The sequence below is a fragment of the Ranitomeya imitator genome, chromosome 1, assembly GCF_032444005.1.
Source record: "Ranitomeya imitator isolate aRanImi1 chromosome 1, aRanImi1.pri, whole genome shotgun sequence".
Lineage (NCBI taxonomy): Eukaryota > Metazoa > Chordata > Amphibia > Anura > Dendrobatidae > Ranitomeya > Ranitomeya imitator.
This window is the reverse complement of record NC_091282.1, coordinates 547604638-547619568: the sequence shown is the minus strand read 5'-3', so window position 1 is coordinate 547619568 and position 14931 is coordinate 547604638. Positions and strand designations below refer to the sequence as shown.

General features: G+C 45.7%; 1 protein-coding gene across 1 annotated transcript in view; it reads left to right on the top strand.

Moving 5' to 3' along the window:
- The window catches only part of ANO8 (anoctamin 8), a 128569-nt gene that overhangs the window by 63751 nt on the left and 49887 nt on the right, over positions 1-14931 (top strand). The window contains exons 4-6 of the mRNA XM_069767686.1: positions 3885-4023; positions 9486-9582; positions 11063-11179. Coding sequence (XP_069623787.1) covers positions 3885-4023; positions 9486-9582; positions 11063-11179 — 353 coding nt within the window. The remainder of the gene's footprint in view (positions 1-3884; positions 4024-9485; positions 9583-11062; positions 11180-14931) is intronic.

Sequence of the window (14931 nt, the reverse complement as noted above, 5' to 3'; positions counted from 1 at the left end):
TGCATTGCAGCACAGCGTGCATGGTGCTGTGTAGCTGGTAAACATTGAGTGTCTATGCTGACCACTTTGCACCTCCAAAAGTGCCTACATTGAGCAAACTAGAACTTAGTCCGTTTTAATGTTTTGGAGTTTGAAGTCCGGGATGAGCAAGAGATTGATTGAGAGATTTTCCAGCTCTAAAGTTCTGGTCTCCGCTGGTCTGAACCTTTGGCTAAAGGTCGGTCGGGTACCAGAACCCGAACTTCCACGGGTCTCCTCATCCCTACACATGGGCACTGGATAATGAAGCAATGGAAGAAGGTGGCCCGTGTGAACCATGTTTTCTTTTCCATATGTAGAGCATAAGGTCAATGTGTGGTAGAAAGGAAAGGCTGCTTCCAATTTTTTCTGCCCGTTGCTTTAGTTTGACAGCAACACAGGGAGAATAGAATATTTAATCTAATTTTGCAGAGAACTGTTCCAGTTTGACGTAGGAATAACTTGTTCGCTGTGTACTGCAAAGGTCTGCAACGTTCCAATAGACCACATTGTATCTCAGGTCCTCCCTGTTTTCAAGGCCGGTGCTTTATTGACTAAAAACATTCTTGTTTCTAGTCAAAGCTTGAAAATCTGGGAATTTCGCAGGCATTTTAAAACTACGGTTTTTAACTTACATTAAAGGGATATTCATAACATTATAACAAAAGGGTTTATCCGAGTTTTTTTTTTTTTTTACTATGGGACTAAACACTAACATTCAGCGTCTATCCGGCGCTGTCAGAGTGGTCATTGACTCATGCCCTGTCAACAGAACAAAGCGGAAGAGAAACCACTGCTCTGTTGATGTAACATCAGTGGAAGCCTCTGAATCGCCGTTAGTAGCAGTCTGTGCTGGCCGAGATCGGCTCTGGCCCAACCGGTAGGTAGGTAGCAACTACCTTCCTGTTTGTTCTTAGGCCCATAGTAAGAAAAAAATAGTCCTGGATAACACCTTTCAGTTATCTTGTATTTAATAAGATCTTGTGAAAGAGGGTGACTTGCTGATTGCTGTGCTTTGAAACCCAGAACACTGCAAAGCCCGTCTTGAATGGAGTGGAGGTGCCCATCCTTAACTTATGTTCCATTCATTGTTGGAATAACTGAGCGCTATAATCAGAAATTAAAATGAGGAGGAAATTAAACACACAGTATATTAGAAAGCTGCAAGTTTATTCATGATGCAAGTATTCCGCAGTTACCATTTCAACTATGAACATTGCAACAGAACACAAAGGCCCTGATTCATCAAAGCAATGTCACCACTGTTCTGGTGTAAATCGTTTTGAAAAGTCACAACCTTTTTGAGTAACTCTGATTTGAGAAAAACATTTGATATTTGTAAGCAGAGTCGTGGAGTCGGTTGGTGTCCATTTTGGTCGACTCGGTATAAAATGGACCGACTACTAAAATATATAATTAAATTGGTTCAGTAGTTCAGTGCAGGATGTGCTGTAAATGTTTTCATAATTTGGGAAAGTGAGGAAATGTCCTATAAATGTCTGCTCTGTTCCTGATATAAGGATCTGGGCTTCTAGGGGAGATGAATCTGTGCTGCACATTATGTACATGCTCAGTAGTGACCAGTGCTGTGGAGTCGGAGTAATGAAATGTCCTATAAATGTCTGCTCTGTTCTTGATGTAAGGATCTGGGCGTTTAGGTGAGATGAATCTGTGCTGCACTTTACGTACACGCTCAGTAGTGACCAGTGCTGTGGAGTCGGAGTTATGAAATGTCCTATAAATGTCTGCTCTGTTCCTGATGTAAGGATCTTGGATTTTAGGCGAGATGAATCTGTGCTGCACTTTATGCACAGGCTCAGTAGTGACTAGTGCTGTGGGGTCAGAGTCAGGGATATTGAGGAGTTGGAGATTTGGCTTACCAACTCCACATCCCTATTTTTAAGCCAGTTTCTCCAATCTCTGGCAAAATGGATTGCATAGGAGTGAAATAGGGGCAGGATGGGGAAGTGATACCATAGTTCGTCAAATTCATGATGAGCTTTGGTGTTACTTGCGACAGAAATCTTACTCCAGTTCCGGACTGGAGCAAGATTTGTGGCACACAGACGCATGTCAAGCACTCCTGATTTATTAAAAAGACATGTGCCTCCATTGTGGGCATTCAGCATGCAACTGGTCACTCCAAGGAGCAAGTTTGCCATAGTTTAAAGTTTCCCTACTTGCTGTACAAACCTTTCAGAAAAATCACAGCTTTCCAGTGTATTGTTCGATAGGCTGGGTTCACACATTACATAATTGTCCTGTTCTTGTGTAAGGTTAGTTGCGGTGCAGCATACACCCTGAAACTGGTTTCACAACCCCCCTTGACAAATGACATAAACACTATGTATCTGCTTGCTGTGGATTTTCACTTCCGCAGCACACGCTCGCCTCTAGCAACTGTTTCTGGGGATTTCACCGGTTAGGCTATGTCTCCGCAATAAGCTTTTATTGACTTTTTGATGCTGCAACATTTCTGCACCTATTATTTAAATTAGGTTATTTTCGTTTTTTATTGGATATTTCTGTGCTTTTTTAAAAGGAATCCTGTCACCTGAAATAACGCTGTTAACATTTAGATATGTGGTAAATCGGCAGATCAACAGCGTTTTTATGCTGCCTGGCGCCTGCACATAGCCAAATGCAGCGGGGAGAAAATGACCTTTAGTCTCCCCGCCACCATTTGATTTCAGTCATGGAGGCAGGGGCGCCACGGGTTCAGTCACCGCACAGAGGGCGTGAGATCTCTATAAATCCCATCCTCTTTGCTGGAACTGTAAGTTGCTGCGTTTTTGCCGCAGCAAAAATATACAGCATTAAAACGCAGCAGAGTCCCATCGTGGGCACGTAGCCTTACAATCCAGTGGGTGAATTCTGCAGTTTAATCCCCATTGAAATCAACATGCAGATTTGCAGTCTGACCCCAGTGTGCACATTTTACATTGTGTATTTTGCCCAATGCTTTTTAGGCCAAGTCACATTAATATATATAATGGATCCAGTCTGTTCTTTATTCTCCAGTACTTTATCTCCGATCATTACAATTCTGTTTTTTTCTGAGTGGTCAAAGTCCTTAAGTCTAAAGTTGCCGCAGTGAGCGCTGCCTAGCAGAGTAAAAAAAAATGTAATTCCCATGTGGTTCTTGATTTTCATGGCGGTTTTATATGTTGGCATATGCATTTAATGTAAAGGAAGTTAGCTCTCCTTATCCTTCACTGATGAGGTGTTACGTTGGGCACTCTTCCTGACTTACTTTCATCACCATATTCACAAATTGTTGTGGCCTCTTTGTACTTGATGACAGTCAAACTCAACATCCCATTCACAGTCCTGGAGATGGCGTTTTTCTACAAAGCTGCCGGTGTTCTTGTAAGCACTACCTCTCCCACAGTGACCTTGGTAGACCCTGATCTGTAATAACATTAGGTGCGATTTCTGGAGCAGCAGTAATCTTTACGTAGGATCTACTCTTGGCAATGCTAGGATATAGATTGAACTTGGCTCAAGTCCCCCTTCAACCTCAGACCTATGAAAATGTGTCTCTGTTACATCGCACAGTAATGTAAGTATGTGGTCCTGTTGCGACTAGCCACAATGTCAGCACATTCACTTACATGACAGTAGACTTGTGAATCCACCAAACTCCGCCTCGTAGCCTAGGCCTAATAGTTTGTGCCCGTGCACTTCAAATTGCAAGTGGTTCTGTTATTCTATTACAGATCAGTTAGCCACACACAATACTTTTTTTTTTTTTTGCTGATAGTTGGCTATTGATATTTACAGTTGTAGAAATTTTCTACAAGTACATAATATTGGAGAATTAACTTTTTAACGGCCAATGAAATTTGAGCTTGTCTATATTACAGTTTACTCCGCGGTGCGGAGGAGATTGGACTCCGAAAGCCGGTGAAAACAGAGTTTGGAGGTGGAACCCGTGTTTTCTCCTGTGAAGAGGACTACATTTATCAGAATATTGAAAATGAGCTAAATTTTTTCACATCTCAGGTACATTCTTCTCATTTATTTAGATTGGATTATGGTGTGATGGTGTAGAACAGCGTTCAGCAAAGTGCGGCCCACCGGCTACAGCTGGCCCTCTGGCTGTTCCATACTATGCCCTATGCCACCCGTCCACATCTTGCCGCTGTCACCGTTATCTGCAGGACGCTATTTTGGGGGCTCATGCTGTATTTAGGAGGCTATATGAGGGCTCACACTGTATATAGAAGGCTGTGCGGAGTCTCATGCTGTATATAGGGAGACTGTGGGGTCTCATGCTATATATAGGGGGGCTGTGTGGGGCCTCATGCTGTATATAGGGCTGTGTGGGTGTTCATGCTGTATATAGAGGGGCTGTGTGGAGCTCATGCTGTATATAGGGAGACTGTGTGGGGCTCATGCTGTATATAGGGAGGCTATGTGGGGCTCATGCTGTATGTAGGGAGGCTATGTGGGGCTCATGCTGTATGTAGGGAGGCTGTGTGGGGCTCATGCTGTATATAGGGAGGCTGTGTGGGGATCATGCTGTGTATAGGGAGGCTATGTGGGGCTCATGCTGTATGTAGGGAGGCTATGTGGGGATCATGCTGTATGTAGGGAGGCTGTGTGGGGATCATGCTGTATGTAGGGAGGCTGTGTGGGGATCATGCTGTATGTAGGGAGGCTATGTGGGGCTCATACTGTAAGTAGGGAGGCTGTGTGGGGCTCATGCTGTATATAGGGAGGCTATGTGGGGCTCATGCTGTATATAGGGAGGCTATGTGGGGCTCCTGCTGTATATAGGGAGGTTATGTGGGGCTCATGCTGTATGTAGGGAGGCTATGTGGGGCTCATACGGTATACAGGGAGACTGGTTTTCATGCTGTATGTAGGGAGGCTATGTGGGTGTTCATGCTGTATATAGAGAGGCTGTGTGGGGTCTCATGCTGTATATAGGAGGCTGTGTGGGACTCCTGTATGTAGGAATGCTATGTGGGGCTCATGCTGTATGTAGGGAGGCTGTGTGGGGATCATGCTCTATCTAGGGAGGCTATGTGGGGCTCATACTGTATACAGGGAGACTGTGGGGTTCATGCTGTATGTAGGGAGGCTATGTGGGGCTCATGCTGTATATAGGGAGGCTATGTGGGGCTCATGCTGTATGTAGGGAGGCTATGTGGGGCTCATACTGTATGTAGGGAGGCTATGTGGGGCTCATACTGTATACAGGGAGACTGTGTGGTTCATGCTGTATGTAGGAAGGCTATGTGGGTGTTCATGCTGTATATAGGGAGGCTATGTGGGTGTTCATGCTGTATATAGGGAGGCTGTGTGGGGTCTCATGCTGTATATAGTGAGGCTGTGTGGGGCTCATGCTGTACATGGGGAGGCTATGTGGGGCTGCATATAGTGGGGCTCATATTGTATATAGGGAGGCTATGTGGGGGGCTCATGCTGTATATAGGGAGGTTGTCAGTGGACTTATGCTGTATATAGGGAAGCTAGTGGGGCTCATTCAGCATATATGGGGAGACTGTATGGGGCTTTATATAGTGAGGCTGTGTGGGGGAGCTCATGCTGTATGTAGGCAGGCTGTGTGGGGGGGTCATGCTGTATATAGGGAGGCTGTGTGAGGCTCATGCTGTATGTAGGCAGGCTGTGTGAGGGGGTCATGCTGTATATAGGGAGGCTGTGTGAGGCTCATGCTGTATGTAGGGAGGCTGTGTGGGGGGTTCATGCTGTATATAGGGAGGCTGTGTGAGGCTCATGCTGTATGTAGGGAGGCTGTGTGGGGCTCATGCTGTATGTAGGGAGGCTGTGTGGGGGAGCTCATGCCATATGTAGGGAGGCTGTGTGTGGGGGGGGTGGGGGTCATACTGTATATAGGGAGACTATGTGGGGCTCATGCTGTATGTAGGGAGGCTGTGTGGGGGGGTCATGCTGTATATAGGGAGAATATGTGGGGCTCATGCTGTATATAGGGAGGCTGTGTGAGGCTCATGCTGTATGTAGGGAGGCTGTGTGGGGCTCATGCTGTATGTAGGGAGGCTGTGTGGGGGAGCTCATGCCATATGTAGGGAGGCTGTGTGTGGGGGGGGTGGGGGTCATACTGTATATAGGGAGACTATGTGGGGCTCATGCTGTATGTAGGCAGGCTGTGTGGGGGGGTCATGCTGTATATAGGGAGGCTGTGTGAGGCTCATGCTGTATGTAGGCAGGCTGTGTGAGGGGGTCATGCTGTATATAGGGAGGCTGTGTGAGGCTCATGCTGTATGTAGGGAGGCTGTGTGGGGGGTTCATGCTGTATATAGGGAGGCTGTGTGAGGCTCATGCTGTATGTAGGGAGGCTGTGTGGGGCTCATGCTGTATGTAGGGAGGCTGTGTGGGGGAGCTCATGCCATATGTAGGGAGGCTGTGTGTGGGGGGGGTGGGGGGTCATACTGTATATAGGGAGACTATGTGGGGCTCATGCTGTATGTAGGGAGGCTGTGTGGGGGGGTCATGCTGTATATAGGGAGAATATGTGGGGCTCATGCTGTATATAGGGAGGCTGTGTGAGGCTCATGCTGTATGTAGGGAGGCTATGTGGGGCTCATGCTGTATGTAGGGAGGCTGTGTGGGGCTCATGCTGTATGTAGGGAGGCTGTGTGGGGGAGCTCATGCCATATGTAGGGAGGCTGTGTGGGGGGGGGTCATGCTGTATATAGGGAGGCTGTGTGGGGCTCATGCTGTATGTAGGGAGGCTGTGTGGGGGAGCTCATGCCATATGTAGGGAGGCTGTGTGGGGGGGTCATGCTGTATGTAGGGAGGCTGTGTGGGGCTCATGCTGTATGTAGGGAGGCTGTGTGGGGGAGCTCATGCCATATGTAGGGAGGCTGTGTGGGGGGGGGGGTCATGCTGTATATAGTGAGGCTGTGTGGGGCTCATGCTGTATGTAGGGAGGCTATGTGGGGGAGCTCATGCCATATGTAGGGAGGCTGTGGGGGGGGGGTCATGCTGTATATAGGGAGGCTGTGTGGGGCTCATGCTGTATGTAGGGAGGCTGTGTGGGGCTCATGCTGTATGTAGGGAGGCTGTGTGGGGGGGTCATGCTGTATATAGGGAGGCTGTGTGGGGCTCATGCTGTATGTAGGGAGGCTGTGTGGGGGGGGTCATGTTGTATATAGGGAGGCTGTGTGGGGCTCATGCTGTATGTAGGGAGGCTGTGTGGGGGGCTCATGCTGTATATAGGGAGGCTGTGTGAGGCTCATGCTGTATGTAGGGAGGCTATGTGGGGCTCATGCTGTATGTAGGGAGGCAGTGTGGGGGAGCTCATGCCATATGTAGGGAGGCTGTGGGGGGGGGGGGGTCATGCTGTATATAGGGAGGCTGTGTGGGGCTCATGCTGTATGTAGGGAGGCAGTGTGGGGCTCATGCTGTATGTAGGGAGGCTGTGTGGGGGGGTCATGCTGTATATAGGGAGGCTGTGTGGGGCTCATGCTGTATGTAGGGAGGCTGTGTGGGGGGGGTCATGCTGTATATAGGGAGGCTGTGTGGGGCTCATGCTGTATGTAGGGAAGCTGTGTGGGGGAGCTCATGCCATATGTAGGGAGGCTGTGTGGGGGGGTCATGCTGTATGTAGGGAGGCTGTGTGGGGCTCATGCTGTATGTAGGGAGGCTGTGTGGGGGAGCTCATGCCATATGTAGGGAGGCTGTGTGGGGGGGTCATGCTGTATATAGTGAGGCTGTGTGGGGCTCATGCTGTATGTAGGGAGGCTATGTGGGGGAGCTCATGCCATATGTAGGGAGGCTGTGGGGGGGGGGTCATGCTGTATATAGGGAGGCTGTGTGGGGCTCATGCTGTATGTAGGGAGGCTGTGTGGGGCTCATGCTGTATGTAGGGAGGCTGTGTGGGGGGGTCATGCTGTATATAGGGAGGCTGTGTGGGGCTCATGCTGTATGTAGGGAGGCTGTGTGGGGGGGTCATGCTGTATATAGGGAGGCTGTGTGGGGCTCATGCTGTATGTAGGGAGGCTGTGTGGGGGGGTCATGCTGTATGTAGGGAGGCTGTGTGGGGGGGTCATGCTGTATATAGGGAGGCTATGTGTGGGAGGGCTCCTGCTGTACATATGAGAATGTCGGCATACTTAATTCTGCACAAAATTATCGTGTACGACTATTGGCAAAACTGTGAATATAAACTTAAAAGGCCATAAAAATCCATGAGTTTAATGGACAATGAACCCAAAAAGTTATTTCTAGATTGTTGATGTCTAAGAAGTAATATAGTAATATAACTGTTAGAGTCTTCAACATTTCACAGCCAGTCCAGGATTTGTTTTTTTGTTTTTTTATGGCTGTGATAGTCTACAATAGTTTGTCTATTGCTGTCTATAACTATATTTTCTTTTTATTGCTGCAATGCAACTATGAAAATGAAGCAACTTTAAAAGTGTTCTATTGTCTTGGTTCTACAGATCCTGTGCAGTCTATGGCCCCTATTTCTCACGAATGACGTTTTTTAAGCAGGTCTTGATGAGGGGGCATGCTGGAGTCAAGATGCTCTTGATTTGTTAAGAAGCGCATACACACCCCAGGAGGTTGTCATGCCCCTGCTTTACCCACTTTGTTAGAGGTGGACAAACATGGCACGAGAACGTCATAAGTCGCAAAATTTTAGCTTAGCCTCGTGTTGCACCCAAATTTTGCAACTTCAAAGCTTTATACACGAGAACTTTGGTGTAAAAGCTGAGATGATTAGACCCCATGTGTCTACTTGGTAGCCGACCATGTGTAGTCTGATCATGCAGTCATACTCCCTTCCATCTGCCCCCTAGCTCTTACTAATACCGTATGTCTGTTAGATGGTCCTGTAGTCTATTAGCTTACCAACAAATAGATGTGCTAGGATCTGTAGAAACCAAATATGACATTTTATAATCGAGACCTGTATGAAAATGACAGAATTTTTGATTTTAGATGCTTTGGAAAAAATACAAAATTTGGCTGTGAAAGTGTAAGTAGAACTAGGATCCAGCTAAGAACGCTTCGTTCTCTGCAGGCAATTTCTAGTAATACGAGGCCTAAAGAGACTTCTACTCCATGAAGTTTCTTTTTATTTTAATAATTACTATTCTATCAATGAAACTATAACTGTTGCAACATAGCTCCGTGTCCTTCCTAGAAGAAAAACCTATACATTTTGTCTCGCTTTTTGCATCACATGTAATTGTTGCTGTTCACTGGATAAATTGCTGAGCTCGTTCTGAAAAGCAGTTGCTTTGTCATTTACTATACATTCCTGCAAGATGTGAGAAAATTTATAACCCTAAGAGTCTGTTCACACCTGTGCCATAGTTATCGCACCGTGATCACCAACATCACCCGAAGGAGTACATTGACTTTTAATGGATTCCACCAAAACCTTTACACTGGGTGCTGTAAGACTTAGAATGAGGGCTACAGTAACCTGGAACATTCAGTACCACTCACATTGTATTTTCTTTCAGGAACGTCAGAGCATCATCAGGTACTGGATGGAGAACCTCAGAGCGAAACAAGGGGAATCTTTGCACAATATCCACTTCTTAGAGGGCCAGCCGATCAGTGAGTGAGCTCCTGTACTTGTCTGCTTCGCGGAGGTCGGCCAAATGTTCTGTCTGCAGGCGATCTCTGTTCGATCTGATAAATTGGGCTTATAGTCATCAGAATAAGATATGCCATGGTTTTGATTGGCTGGGACTTTTACAATTTTGACATTTGCTAGTTTTTTTTTTTTTATTAGTTCTGTATATTTTGTAAAACACTACACTGGGAATCATTAAAGGGCTTGTCTGCTGTTTGTCGCAAAGGTCCCCAAAAATAAGCACATAATCACAAGTTGTCCCACTGCCGATTAACAGTTGCAAATTGCAAGCAAACATGGCAGCTTGTGTTGAGATTTTCCGAGTCCACTGGCACAAGTGAGGAAGATGGTTACAAGATAGCAGGGCCAGCTTGCTGAAATTGCTATTTGACCAACTGATAGAAATCATGAAGAGAAACTCTTATCTATGTGCACTGAATTCTGTCCAGTTTCTTCACCCTGGTGTTATTTAGAGGGGAAAAGCAGGCATTTCCTGGTCAGAGAGGGCAGGTTGTGTGTTATTTTATTTCTTCTGTTTCTTTCCGCCTTGATTTCCCCTATTAATTTATATTCCTCTGAAGAATTTGGGTAAAGAGTGTTATATTTATTTCTGCAGTATAGGTATTTACTGACCAAAGTAACCCCAGAGCCCATATGTCCATGTAAATAAATTGCCCCTTGAACCTGTATATGCAACACAACATGAATATTTGTGTGCATGTGTAAATCTGCCATTACTGCTGACTGTGTGCAGTGTTCTATGTGAGGAGCTGTTATTGTGTAGGACGGTCACAGTGTCTGAACTACAGTCGCACTTTATGCTACTCCACTCAATGACCCTATAGGTAGCACAGCAGTCTCTAGATTCATGGCTTACTTTTTGCCATGAAACAATAATTTTCATGTTATATTTTAGTCATCGAACCCTGTAAGCGTGTACCTTTGCTTATATGAATGGTACATGAGTTAACTACTATTTGTACCAATTCAAGGGATATATGATTAAAACCCACTAATACTGGCTTATGTGACTTACTGTTCTCAAGAAAGTCATTTATGGAGAATCCTCTTGTTATACGGCAGAAATCTGATTGGTCTTGCTTTGACTGTTCAGACACTCGCCAGCAATGGGAACAGAGTTTCCAGCCTCCTTTTCCTAGTAGAGAAGTCACTTTCTATAAGTCTCATGGGAGTCTTGCACATCATTCAGGTTAGACTGTTGTTCTTTATCCATATATCTCATAGAAATTAGAGTTATTCCTCTGCATTAGCACCCACTTTGCAAAAGTGAGACCAAGAAAGCCCATTCTTGGGTCAGTGGGGGTTCCAGCAGTCACACCTTGATAGATTACACATTGTTGCAATATTATAGCTAGATGCCATAAATGACTTTATTCATGTTACTACAAATGCCAAAGTTGTATTATTATTCTGTGTCTCATTGACTGTTCCCTATTTTAGTCCCTGAGCTTGCTGCGCGTGGAGTTATCCAGCAGGTTTTCCCTGTGCATGAACAGAGAATATTGAGCCGGCTCATGAAGTCCTGGGTCCAGGCAGTGTGCGAGCGACAGCCCCTAGGTAAGGGATCACTCAATGATGTTTGTGCCTAACATTCTGTTCTCACTTGTCCATAAATAGTATGTGCCCACAAAACACATTGCATTATAGTATTAGAGATGGGCAGACACTTGTATGTTTTGGTCCAGCAGGTTCAGCCAAACGGTTACAAAAAATTTGGGTACCAGAACAGTACCCGGACCCGCAAATGGACCCCATTCACTTGAATAGGGGGCTCGAACATCCAGTGTTTTCCATGCTGTCATGTGCATGACGGCGCAGCAAACAGTGCTTCTAATCCACGGTAAAATCATCACCGCCGGTCAGACAGCCACGGTTCCCGCGCTGGCAAGAGTGAGCGCGCAGCTGCGATCGGAGGTATAAAGTTTACCTCCTGTCATTGGTGATGGCTGATGGGACTACTGCTCCCTTCAGCCGATGCCTGCTGCCGCTAATAACAGTGACAGCAGGAGCGGCTGATGGAAGTATTCATCAGCCGGCTCCAGTACTGTAAACAAATAAATAAATAAAAAACAGGCGTGGGTTCCCCTGTATTTTTGATAACCAGCCAGACAAAACTCGGTGTTTTGCCACCGCCTGCTGTCACTGTTTTTAGCAGCAGTAGGTGTAGGCTGATGGAAGTAATTGTCCCATCAGTTGCCGCCTGCTGTCTTTTATCAGTTGAATATAACTCTCTTCATTCTTCCCTGCTCGCGCTGAACACCGGCAGAGCAGGGGAGAATGATGATAGCCTTCTTCAGCACCCAGTGCTTTGGGAATGGCGCTTACTGTTCCGCTTCTTCCCTGGCACCGGTGCGTGTCACACAGATGATATCCATGTGCACGTGTGACTTTTTGTGGCCTGTGCTAACAATAAAAAAACGGACATATCAGCGTGTTTTGCCCACAGACACACAGTCCATGGAAACGCACTGACATGTGCACAGACCCATTCAGCTGCGGGCTGCTATTTTGAGGCTGGGGGCCAATATCCATGACCCCTTACCAGCCTGAGTATACCAGCCCCTAGCTGTCTGCTTTAGCTTAGCTGGTTGTCAAAAATGAAGGGGAGCCCTCACACTTTCTTTTTTTTTATTATTTATCTAAATAATTAAAAAATATAGTGTGGGGACCCCTCCATTCTTGATAACCAACCTTGCTGAGCTGACAGCTGAGGGTTGCTGCCTCCAGCTGTGAGTTTTGCCTGGCTGGTTATCAAAAATCTGCAGTTTTTTAAATTATTTACAGTGCAGGCGCCGGCTGATTAATACTGCTGCTCTCACTGATAGCGGCAGTAGGCGTCTGCTGATGGGAGCAGATGTCCCTTCAGCCAACACCAATGACCAGAGGCAAACTTTATACCTCAGATCATAGGCAGTGTTGATTTTACAGCCGATCAGAAGTTGTGTTTGCTGCATTGTCATACACATGACAGTGCGAAAAACACCTGGTGTTCAGGGGGACGAATTCGGATAGTAACACGGACTTCCTGGTGAAGTCCATGTTCTGTGTCTGTGCCCGAACAGTAAGTGTTCGGTACGGACGTCGAATTTGACTGTTCGGGTTCGCCCATCTCTATACAGTATATTTAATAAATTATACAAAGTGTCCATTCTGCTGCATTTTCCATTACTCTCCAGCAAAGCATTACATAGCCTCTTATAACACCCACTCAGTAGCACTTGTACTTTGTCGTTGCGCTTTGTAATTACTTGGATAGTGCACACAAGCACTTTTTGGTCTGTGTATAATTTTCCATGAGCTTTAAACTGATAAAGGAATTGATAAGTCTTCATTTTACAATGTACCACATTTCGGTGTCATCCCTACCCATAGGAAGATAATGAGCATTCTCAGAACAAAGACTTGTCTTGTTTCCACCTACTTACTGGGTGTTTGAGGAGATATTTGCCATCTGTTATGCTGGGTTACTAACAGTAGTTTGTGTGATCCCTTTTGTATGGAAGAACGGGGCTATAAAATGGCACAAAGGATTGTTGTTTATAGTGGCTACATTTCTAGTTTGATGGCATGTCATTTGCTTCATATTATAAAGGATGATTGTACTTCTCAAACATACAGAGCTTACAACATACACCATATGGACAAAAGTATTTTATGACATCCCATGCTATATTGATTAGCATTAAAGCGAATTGGTCAGCAGGTTTTTGCTATTTAATGTGAGAGCATCATAATATAGGACACAAAAACCTAATTACAGGGATATGGCACTTATTAGGTTGTGTACTGTAGTTTCAATATAATCAATATTTTATCAGCAGGAGATTAACACTATAGGACTACATCTCGCGTGCATGCCAGTCCAGCTGATCTGTATAACCCCGCCCCACCACTGATTGGCAGCTTTCTGTGCACACAGTGTATAGGCAGGAAGCTGCCAATCAGTGGTGAGGATGTGGTTGGACTACATGGCAGCAAGTTTATTAGTTCTCTAGCGATAATTTCCTGCTGATTAAAAGCATTTTTTTATTAAAACTACACCAAGCAGGCCAGTAAGTGACACATCGCTGGAATCGGGGTCTCTCTCTGTATTATGCTGCTCTCAGATTAGGTGACAGATTCCCATTAAAAATGTTGGTGTTTTTTGTTTTTAATTTGACTATTCATTTATAAAAGTCTACATGCTAGCCACTGGAGCACATAGTAGGCTGGCGCTCTGCTGTGATGTTAGAGACAGGGACAGCTGTGGACAGGCAATTTAGTGACTGTCACTTTTGTAGTACCTGAGGCCTAGGAAAGACATGATGCCCCCTCTCAGCCCATACAGATAAGACTGTCTATGTATTTCCATGGTCTCTTGCAGGGCGGCCTGTGCGCCACCCCTTCCTGTACAATGCTCTGGCCATTAATATCTTTTCATTACAGCTGTGATAAAGTACTGCTAGACTGTCTGTACAGGACTGTGTGTCAGCAATATGGCCACTCCAAGGAGGATTTTATAAAAATATGAATATAAATAACGACAACATAAAATAAATTAATATAAAAATTATTCCAATTGTTATTGCCTAGCCAAACAATAGGTGACAACTTGTGAACTGGTGGGGGTTCACCACTCTGTTCTGATGGGGCATTACAGTGCCCATTGTTTGAATATCTGCTGGTCTGGTGGTTTGTTCCCTACCCCACCCCCAATCTTGAACTTTTAACACAACCCTACAAACAAACGGGCTCTAAGGCACAAAATATGACAAAATATAACTTTTTATTAGATGAATGGCATACAAGTTAAAAATGAATCACACAATTTTAAAGGCAACATCGCAATCATGTGGAGTCTCATTGCTATCATGGCTGTTACACAATCCTATCTTTACACTAAGAATCCGAATTCCAAACGGTATCTTAATTACGGTAGTAGTTTTAGTTAATAATTCACCCAAATTAAAGGGAACCTGTCACCCCGTTTTTTGAGATTGAGATATAAATACTGTTAAATAGGGCCTGTGCTGTGCGTTACAATAGTGTATGTAGTGTACCCTGATTCCCCATGTATGCCGAGAAATACATTACCAAAGTCGCCGTTTTCGCCTGTCAATCAGGCTGGTCTGGTCAGGTGGGCGTGTTCACAGCGTTCTTTTCTCCCCCAGGTTTCCGTTGGTGGCGTAGTGGTGTGCGCATGTCCAAGGTCCGGATTCCCTGTGCCCACGTGAAGACACAGCGCGCGATCTGCGCTGTCATTCCTTTCATCGGTGCGGGCGGCCATCTTCCTGGGGCCGCGCGTGCGCAGATGTAGTGCTCTGCTCTGT